Source organism: Tupaia chinensis, unplaced genomic scaffold (genome assembly GCF_000334495.1).
Source record: "Tupaia chinensis unplaced genomic scaffold, TupChi_1.0 Scaffold000028_1, whole genome shotgun sequence".
NCBI classification, from domain to species: Eukaryota; Metazoa; Chordata; class Mammalia; order Scandentia; family Tupaiidae; genus Tupaia; species Tupaia belangeri.
Genome location: NW_006159458.1, coordinates 3,206,729 through 3,217,616, shown reverse-complemented (window position 1 = coordinate 3,217,616; position 10,888 = coordinate 3,206,729). Strand labels below are relative to the sequence as shown.

General features: G+C 43.0%; 1 protein-coding gene across 1 annotated transcript in view; it reads left to right on the top strand.

Moving 5' to 3' along the window:
• The first annotated feature begins 777 nt into the window (after positions 1-777).
• MRPS35 (mitochondrial ribosomal protein S35) overlaps positions 778-10,888 on the top strand; it is a 50,744-nt gene continuing 40,633 nt past the window's right edge. The window contains exons 1-3 of the mRNA XM_006140312.3: positions 778-910; positions 5,430-5,476; positions 9,334-9,501. Of these exons, the coding sequence (XP_006140374.1) occupies positions 778-910; positions 5,430-5,476; positions 9,334-9,501 (348 nt within the window). The remainder of the gene's footprint in view (positions 911-5,429; positions 5,477-9,333; positions 9,502-10,888) is intronic.

Here is a 10,888-nt window from a genome sequence, read left to right as displayed (position 1 = left end):
ATCCCCCCTGGGGGGTGATTTCTCGCTTTCTGTCTCTATGTCTCTCTCTGTCTGGCGAGCGCACGCGCCCTATAGCGAAAACCTCTCCAAAAAAAAAAAAAAGAAAGAAATCGAGAAATCACCCCCCAGGAGGATGGCCACTCTGCAATCCTTTCTCTTCCATTCTCCTCCTGGGATCTTGGGCACACCGCACACGTGCGCAGCGTGAGTTTCAAGTCACCAGGTCTGGGACTCCAACCATGGTCAGCCACGAAGGAGTCCAGCAAGGGAACTGCTACACCATTTGCCACCCCTAAATGGTTAAGCTTTATAAACTAAAAGTGGTCTTGCTCAAGAGGCCGTCCTTTTAACTTCTAAAGGCTACCATCTCTCTCCCCTTAACGCATATCCCTTGCATGAGGTGAAGACTTTCTTTAATGGAAGAAAATATAGAACAACTGTGAAGAATCAGGACCCCCGGTAGACCGGTCACTGAGGTCTGTCCAGCCCAAACCACACCGGCTCTCTGTAACCCACATCTCCCTCATCCCTTAGGGTCCTTATTTGCAATTCTCTTCTTTCACTTGATTGAGTCAATTAAAAACAAAAACAAACACTTGGCTTTCTTTTTGTTCCTTTCTCCCATCTGAGGGCACCAAGCACGTTTAACTGGGGCCCCGCAGACCCACGAGTTCCCTGCGTCTCTGGGGGCGGGGCAAGGCCGGGCGCGCCTGCGCGTAGACCCGCCCCCTTGACGCGCGGCCGCACTTGGCCCTCTGGCTTGCCGTCCTCGCGGCCATGGCGGCTGCCCGGCTCCTCGCGGGGGTGGGGCCGCAGCTGGCGTGGCTGGCTCTGCAGCCGGGAGTCAAACCCCGGCGTCCTTTCTGCACCGCCGTGTCTCCGGCCGCTGGCGTTCGGGGACCTGGCCTCGGTGAGTGTCTGTTCGTCACCCCCGGGCCTTGGGGGTAGAGAGGGCGGAATTCCGGACGCAGGACCGCCGCCGCGGAGGCTGGTTACAGCCTATGCCGGCCGCTTTGCAGGAAAGCCCCGGGCTTGGGTCTGTCCTTCCAGTGTTGCTCGGCCCCTCGTTACGAGTGTCTGCCTCCGAGTCTTCTGGGCGCTTGCTTTCCTCGTGAGCTGTGCCTTCTGATGCCTCCTTCCACGAACCTCCAGGCACAGGCTCTGTAGGTGCTGCTGCTCGGTCGTGTTTGTCGGCCAGTCTTGAACCATGTTTTTCCAGAGCATTAAGAGAAGCACCCAGCTGTGCTGGGAAAGCTTCCGCACCGCTCAGAATTCCTGGCCCCCAGCTGGGTGACCTTCACTCAGCGGGCATGATTGAGGTGACCTTCATTCAACAGAGATTATAGGGATACTTGACAGCTCTTCCCGGAGATCTAGCGGGAAGCGCCGTGTACCCTGAGAGGCGCTGTGATAGGTGTTTGAATGGAGTGACTGGGAAGCACTGGGGAGGAGTCAGCAAGAGTCCTGAAAGACCGCGAGTGAGCAGGTCCAGTCCGTCCCTCTTGTAATCTAATACACCCTCTCTGTAGTCATCACCTCACTGTTGCCCATTTCCCCTCTTGTTCTCCTGCACTGAATTTTCACAGTAGCCCTGGTGAGGTGTTCAAAATGCAAATCTTGACCTGGACTCCCTTATTGAAAATCTACAAATAGTTCCCTTTCGGATATATTACTCTATATATATATTTTTAAAATATAAAAGCTATACAGTGTGTCTGCTCTGCTCTACTGGAGGGATGAAAGCACACCCTCTCCAACACCCCCCACCCCCGTGGGGATGGCCAGACCAATTCCTTCGCCTACATTCTCTTGGGATTTGGGGCATGCATACACACAGGCCCTGCATGTTTATCAAACCGTTGGATCTGGGACTTGAACTACATAGTTGGCTATACCGGATCCAGCTACCTTTTCCACCACACCACTGGCTGGCCCAGGATAAGTTATACATTCTTTAAATGCATCATAGTGGCTCTTCATAGCCATAAGGCTTGTCTATTTTTATTTTTTTCATGCATTTGTTTTTCCTTCTGGAAATACTTAACTCACTTCTCTCAGAATGCAATATTTGCGCAGAGTCCAGGACCGTGCAAAGATCTAGGGGAAAGAGCATTGTTGGCATAGGGAACCCAAGTGCATGAGCCCAAAGATGAGAGCAAGCTTAGGGGTGATCAATGAGCAGACAAAAAGGTCGACATGGCTAGATGAATAAAGGGGGTATACTAGACATCAGAGAGTTAAGTGTGGCTTGATATTTTACACACACACATACACACACACATATATCTTTAACTTTGTTATTATTTTTTAATTTGATCAGAGAGAGAGAGAGAGAGAGAGAGGGAAAGTGAGAAAGCAAGCCGTGAGGTCTGGGACTTGAACTGCAGTTGGACATGTGCAAGTCTAACACCTTAACTACCATGCCACCTGTTGGCCCCATGGCTTGACCTTATAAGAGCAAGGGCTTTAGGCATTTCATTTTTATTTATTATATATTTTTAAAGAATTAATTAATTAATTAATTAATTAATTTGACCAGAGAAAGAGCATGTGAGAAAGTGAGCCACTAGGTCCTGACTCTAACCACAGGTGGTCACGTGGGAGTCCAGCACCCTTAACCACCATACCACCTGCCAACCCCTCATTTTTACTTTTGACTTGGGCTTTCTTACAAGTTTGCGATCAGAAAGCAAGCATTGAGCAGAGAAGTGTTACAGTGTGATTCAGTTTAAAAAGATCACTTGCTGCTTTGCAAACCAATTTTAGCAGGTTAAGAATGGAATCCAGGCCCAGCTGTGGTGGCAGACAGAGTGCCACTGCACAGTACTGGAGCCATATGGGAAGACCCAGGGTTTGAATCCTGGATTGACCTGAACATACCAGGGCACACTTGTAATTCTAGCTGGCCGGAAGGCTGAGGGGAGGATCACAGTGTGACAAGATCCTGCTGGGTGCCCTTCCACTCCTTCTTCTCATATGAAAGAAAGAAATACACAAACTAAAAAAGCAGAGTGAAAGCGAGAGACACGTTTATAGGCTGTTGTAGTAGTCCAAATGAATGATGGTGACTGGAATGGGGTAACATTGGAGAAAGTGGTGTGGTTGAATTTGAGATGTATTGGGTTGTTGGGAAAGTCATGATACATTTTAGCATAGAAAATATATCTTGACTTTTCAGACAACCCAGTATTTTGAAGGTAGAACTGATAGGTCTTACTGATGGATTTATTGGGGGACTTGATGACAAGTCTTGAGAAAGCCTGTTAGATTTTTGTCCTGAGCTGTTGGATGAATGGTAATACCACTTACCTCCTGCTCATCCAACAGGGTTTTTGTTTTGTTTTGTTTTGTTTGTTTGTTTTGAGAGATGTTTTTGCTCTAGGGCACGTGGGCTCATCGAAGAGACAAAGAGAGACAGAGACAGAAAGCGAGAAATCAACCCCCATGGGGATGGCCACACTGCAGTCCCTTCTCGGGATTTTGGGTACAAACGCACATGTCCTGGAGTGAGTTTTAAGCCACTGGGAACTGTGGTCAGCTATGTAGGAGTCCAACAACATAACCATTATACCATCTGCTGGTCCCATTAATTTTATTTATTTTAATTTGACCTGAGAAAGAGAGAGATTGGGAAAGTGAGAAAGCAAGCTGCTAGGTTAAGGACTTGAACTTCGGTGGTCCATGCCTAAATCCGTCCACGCGGAGTCCAGTGCCTTAATCACCATGCCACCTACTGCCCCTTAGTTTTTGGCTTTTGAAGTTCATTTCTTTGGGGAGATTGTTTTCCCAGCTACACTAGTAAAGTTCTCCAGAGAAGCAGAACCAATGGGATGGATGAATGGATAGATGGATGGATGGATGGATGGATGGAAAGGGATTTATTAGAGGAATTGGCTCATGATTATAGAGGCTCAGAAGTCCCATAGCAGGCCATCTGCAAACTGTAGGCCCGTGGATGCCTATGGCATAGCTCAGTCACAGGTCAAACTCTTCAGAATCAGAGAACCAGATGTTTTAACTCTTGGTTTGAGGCCAAGGCCTGAGACCCTTGAGGGTTGCTGGTGTAAGTCCTAAAGTCCAAAGGCTGAAGAACCTGGAGTTCTGTCATCCTATGGTAGGAAAAGAAGAGTCCTAGCTCCAGGAGAAAGAGTGAGAGCGCTAATTGCTTTTTCCACGCATTTTTGTTCTATCTGGTCCCCAGCTGATTGGGTAGTACCAACCCACATGGATTTGTAGCTCTGTAGATCTGTAGATCTTCCTACTCAGTCCCTCTTCTCTGGAAACACCCTGATAGACACTTCCAGAAATAATGCTTTACCAGCTATCTAGATATCTCTTAATTCTGTCAACACTTAAAATTAATCATCACACCAACTTACTGACTAGGTCCAGGTCTCTGCTATATGTGTCCATAAAACTTGTGTTTATTGAAATTATTAAAATACTGTGTTCTTTTTTTTTTTTTTTTTTTTTTTACCTATTCTACATTCTGTGAGAGGAAGGATTGTGATTATCTTGTTCATTGCTGCCTTCCCAGTTTGTGGTACACAGCGGCACTCAAATGATTTTTGAATGAGTGAGTGGATTAATATCGCCAGATGAGTAGGAATTTGTCATGAAGCAGTGGGGTGAGGAGGAAGGAAGGGGCAGAAGCTAGATAAGAAGGGAAGAATGTTCCAAGCAGAGAGAACAGGAAGTTCAGAGTCTTTCTGTTCCTGGAAGTTCAGGGTAGCTGAAGCCAGAGAGCGTGGTGGAGAGCGTGGAGGGTCTCGTATCCTGTGCAAGGTGACCTCAACTCCTGCTGCTTAGTTTTCTTGACTGTGACTACTAAATAAGGATGACATTAGTCCTTATATTTGATGTTATGAATAAGATTGAATGAGATGATAATGAAAACATTTAACACAGTGTCTGAATGTCAGCTTTTATTAATAATTATTTATTTTATTTCATTTATTTATTATTTAATTTGACGAGGGAGAGGGAGAGAGAGGGAGGGAGAGATTGAGAGAGAAGTAAAGTCAGAACGCAAGCCACCAGGTCCGGGACTGGAACCACAGCTGGCCATGTGGGAGTCCAGGAGTTCGACTGCCATAGCTCCTGCTGGCCGCATAACCATGTATTTTTGTAATGTGACTGTGTCAAATGAATTATCTTTAAAGATGCCAAATACGTATTTCTAACTAGATATTTTAACCTGGGAAAGTGAGTTTATTTAACTGTGAACTTAAAACTTACTGAAAATATTTCTTTAATGGTAAGTTTTACTATATCAGCAATCACAATAAACTTTATTCAGATAATTAGAGTTTTCTTAACTATTTCTGTGTTACTAAACACCTTAATTGTGTTAGAATGATGGGATCATGATTAATGTTGAACAACTTTACAATATAAAAATTCTCTATAACTACTTTGTTGTCTTTTAGGTCCAATAGGCAGAAAAGGCAGAGGTGAAAGGCTACAGAAGAGAAAGGTAAACAACTTACATGCTGTTTAGTTCACCTTAGTAACTTCATCTCTCTTCACACAGCTACCATAGCATATTTTTTTTTTAATTTTATTTTAGAGAGATTTTTGCTATACGGTGCACGTGCTTGTTAGAGAGACAGAGACAGAGAGAGAAAGTGAGAAATCACCTTCCAGGGGAAATGGCCACACTGTGGTCTCTCCTCTGTTCTCCTCTTGGGATTTTGGGCACACACGCACATGTGCCTGGCATTAACTTTAAGTCTCTGGGTCCAGGATTCAAACCACGGTTAACTGTAGAAGTCCAGCGATGTAACCATTACGCCATCCTCTGGTCCTAGCCATAGCCTATCTTAATGCTTTCTGAAGTTCTGAAGTGAGACAGTGAGTGCTGCAGAGAAGGCCTCACAGGGTCATGGTTACTGGATGACTGCCACAGCCCTGGCAGGGTTAGTCTTTGACTGTCTTTGGTCAGTACTCAGAAAATCGATCATGTTTGGAAGGTAGACCCACTCATGGTCTCCCAGGAAACAGGTGTATTAGCCAAAATATAGACTAGTTTTTGATGATATCTCTAACAGTCCTGCAGCCTGGGGATTATGGATTAATCTCACCAGTTTAGTTTCACTCCGTGGACATCTCTGTAGAGGAATCCAGACTATAAGGTCAGTTGATGAGCCTGGAGTCAGAACAAAGTCACATTAGTTGAAAGTTAAATGGCATCAATTACAGTAATTTAAAATAGAAATATTACCTGCTTCTAGAACACAGGAGGAGTCTTTAGAAAGATGGATTTCAGGCCTGCAGGTGGTGTGGAGGTTAAGATGCTGGGTCCCACATAGCTGCAGTTTGAGACCTGGACTTAGTGGCATGAAAGTCACACTGGGCGTGTGTACCTGCATGCATGCCCAAAATCCTGAGAGGAGAATGGACGAGAAGGGATTGCAGCATGGCCATTTCCCCTTGGGAGTGATTTCTCACTTTCTCTCTCAGACTGTTTCTCTTTAGTGAGTGCATGTCCGCTATAGCAAAAACTGGGGGGAAAAAACAATGAATTTCAAATGGTTTGCATCTAGATAAACTTGTACTTTGATACCATTTTTGCACAAACTTTTGAAAAGTTTGTTTATTTATTTAGTTTTTGCTATAGGGTACATGTACTCTCAAGAGAGATGGAGGTGGAGGGGGCAATCCCTTCATCTCTCTCCTCGGGATTTTGCTCATTTATGCACCTGGAGCGTTTCCATGTGAGTCAGCCTCATGGTTTACCTCTGCCATCTTCTTTCCATGAGCTTTTTGAAATCTCCTTGTATTCCACACTGCTTTTGATGTTGCTTTGGTGAGCATTGCTGAATTTTGCCATTTTAAAACTTTCATATGTTGGGACCAGCAAATGGCGTAGTGGTTACATCACTGGACTGCCACATGGCTGACCATGATTTGAGTCTCAGACCCGGGAGCTTGAAAATCACTCTGGACACGTGTGCATGCGTGCCCAGGATCCTGGGAGGAGAATGGAGAAGGGATTGCAGCCATGCCCCTGGGGGATGGTTTCTTACTTTCCCTCTCACTGTCTTTCTCTGGCCAATGTATGTACGCTAAGGCAAAAACTTTCCAAAAACAAAAATACTTCTGTATCTTGGCCATCCCCTTTTATATAACACAATTTTTTTCCTAAGAATTATTTATTTTATTATTATTATTATTTTTCACATGAGTTTGCCAGAGAAATAAAGAGAGAAAGAGAAAGCAAGTCGTGAGGTCTAGGACTCAAGCCACTGTTGGCCATGTGGAAATTCCAGCATCTTAACCACCATGCCACCTGCTAGCCCCTTAACACAGTTCTGAACGTATATTAGATTGTCGGGGAAAGTCATGATGCATTTTTGCATAGAAAAACATATCAGTGGAAAAATACATAATGACTGTCCTGACCACCTAATAGATGTATTGAGGCCAGCAAATGGCGTGGTAGGTGGAGTGCTGGACTTCCACATGGCCGACTAAGGTTCAAGTTCTGGACTTGGCAGCTTGCTTTCTCATTCTCCCTCCCTCTCTCTGGTCAAATTAAAGAATAATGATAATTAATAAACTAAATAATTATTTAAAAAATATATATAGTTGTATGTTACACCAGGTGATGATTGAGGGTTTGGTTCACGGGTTGGCCTGGTGAGTCATATTAAATGCTTAGTTTGATAGTAACTATCAGGTTGTTGAAAAAGTCATGATGCATTTTTAAATAGAAATGCATAGAAAAATACGTTGTGGGGACCAGCAGATGGCGTAATGGTTATGTTGCTGGACTGATGGAGTCCCAGACCTAACAGCTTTAAACTCACCCTTGGCATGTGTGCATGTGTGCCCAGAATCCCCAGAGGAAAATGAAGGGGAAGGGATTACAGCATGAACATCTCCTTTTGGGCTGATTTCTCACTTTCTGTCTCTCTTGACGAGCCCAAGTGCCCTATAACAAAAATCTCTCTAAAGAAAAAAAAGAAAAACACACCACGACTGTTCTGACGACCCAGTGTTAGGATTTATGAACAGGCTGGGCCCATGTGCCCATGATACTGGCTGGCTGGGAAGGCCTCAGGAGATTGCAGTGCGGGACTTCATTGTCCTTAGATCTCTGTCTTTCACATAGGGATAAAATAAATAAACTTTCAAAAGCAGTAAAATATGTGTTCATGGGATTTATTAAGCTATCAAATATTTTTTTCTAGGCCTAGGAGACGTATAATTTCTCAACTATTTATTCACTCAGTTTAACCTTAATTTCTTATTTCCAAGTTCTTTTTTTTAAAAATAATTATTTTATTTAACTTAATTTATTTAATTAATTAATTTTATTTTAATTCTACCAGAGAGGGACAGAGTGAGAGAGAAAGAGAGAGAGAGACAGAGAGAAGGAAAGTGAGAAAGCAAGCCACCAGACTCGACCTGTGGTCGGCCGTGTGGGAGTTCAGTGCCCTCAACCACTATTGCCACCTAACAGCCCCTATTTCCAAGTTCTTAATGTTCCATCATGTACTGACTTCCATTAGATACATTTTTGCTTTGTTTTTACTTTCGTTTTTATTTTTTAAAGTTTTTGTCATAGGACACATGCGCTTGCTGGGTAAGAATGTGAGAGGGAAAGTGAGAAATCACCCCCCAGGGGATTGGCCACTCTGCAGTCTCTTCTCCTTCATTCTCCTGAGATTTTGGACATGCATGGACATACGCCTGATGTGAGTCTCAAGCTGCCAGGTCTGGGACTCAAGCTGTGTTTCACCATGTAGGTGTCCAGTGCCTCAGCTGCCATGCCGTCTGCTACCCCCATCCAAGAGGTTTTTCTTTCTTTTTTTTTTTTAAAGAATTATTTTATTAGACTTTACTATTTATTTATTTATTTTTAAATTTGACCAGAGAGGGACAGAGAGAGAGAGAGAGCGAGAGAGAGAGAGAAAGAAGTGCCCTGAGAAAGCAAGCTGCCGGGTCTAGAATTTGAATTGTGGTCAGCCATGTGGGAGTCCAGTGCCCTTAACTACCACACCACCTGCTGACCCCAAGAAGTTTTAAAAATTATTTTAAAATATATTAACTCACTCTTTCATAAACAAAATGTAAAATTTTACTAAAAGTCTAAGTGAATAAGTAGAGAAATTTTTAGTGAAGGAAATGTGATATTAAAGTTTCAAAGAAATAGTGCAGAGATACTCAGGTAGGTTTGGTGTTTTTCATTTGAACAGCAGCAGCTTTGTGGGAGGTCAGTTCTTCCATAAGTTGTTTTTCTGTGTTTATTTCTTGTAATTTCAGCTTTTTGCTTCAAAGTTACAGAATGTATTTACATTTAAAATATTAAACTATTTTGTTTCTTAGGCACTACCTCCCAGGACAGAGAAAATGGCTGTTGACCAGGACTGGCCTAGTGTTTACCCTGTTGCAGCGCCATTTAAACCCTCTGCAGTACCTCTTCCTGTCCGGATGGGTTATCCAGTGAAAAGGGGCGTGCCCATGGCAAAGGAGGGGAATCTAGAACTTTTAAAGGTAAGGTATATTGCTGATTTTTGTCTAAAGCTTATACCTAAATAAATGCTGATCTTGTCTCCTCTTCAACTCTTCTCCCTTAATATTTGAAGATTGAACATATTGCAGCTTCTTTTATTTTAATTAAATTTTTTTCTCAAGTAATAATGGATGTTGCTCTTTGATTATCCATGGTAAGGAAGACCCAAAGAATCCTAGGCATTTAAAAATGCAAATCATTTTAGTTTTATGACTTCTATTGTGGTCTTTTCCATTGTATCTTTTCTATATTTTATTTTCCAAGTAGAAAAAGAGTGAAATAACCTAATTTGAGATTGAGAATTCAGAGGTAAAGATGCCACTTTTTTAAAAAAATGTTATTTATAATTATTGTTATTTTTAATTTGTTCAGAGAGAGAAAGAGCAAGCAAGAAAGCTAGCCACCAAGTCTAGGATTTGAACCGTGGTCAGCCATGTGGGAGTCCAGTGCTTTTAACTACTACGTTACCTGCCAGCCCCGAAGATGCCACTTTTAGAAAAGGGATTTTAAACTTTTTGTCCAGAATGGTAGAATATTATTTAGTAGTATTATTATAGTCCATGAACTCTATTTTCTTTATTTCTTGAAGTAAAATAGTCATTTTAAATGCTTAGTTTGATAGTAACTATAATGATTTATAAACTGTATGTTTTTGTTTTTGTTTTTAAGAAATGTAAATGGTTTTGGACCAGCCAGTAGCATGGTAGTTAAGGTGGCTGAATCCCACATGGCTGACTGCATAGTTTGAGTTCTGGACCTGGTATTTTGAAAAACATGCCAAGTATGCGTGCCTAAAACCGTGAAAGAAAAATGGAGGAGAAGGGACTGTGGCATGGTCATAGCCCATGGGGGGGGTTTGCCTGTCTCTCTATCTGTCTTTCTCAGGTGAGTGCACTTGCCCTATAGCAAAGGAAAATATAAATTTCTGTCAGAGAATGCATTTCCTAAATGATTTCCTTGTTTCTTTTCTTTTTTTGGAGAGGTTTTCGCTATAGGGCATGTGCCCTTGCCAGAAAGACTGAGAAAGACAGAGAGGCAGAAAGCGAGAAATCACCCCCCAGGGGGGATGGCCACGCCACAATCCCTTCTGCTCCATTCTCCTCTTGGGATCTTGGGCACGCACGCACATGCACCCCACGTGAGTTTAAGCCACCCGGTCTAGGACTTGAACCATGGTCGACTACATGGGAGGCCAGTGACATAGCCATTACACTTAACTGCTGGTCCCATGATTTCCTTTTATATACAATGGAAGTTATCATACAATGGAAAACAACTGTGAAAATCATCTTAAAAAAAAAAAAACCAAGAGAAATCTGCTAAAAGATGATGGCAAAAAACGAGATGGGGGCCTGGCACTGTGGTTCA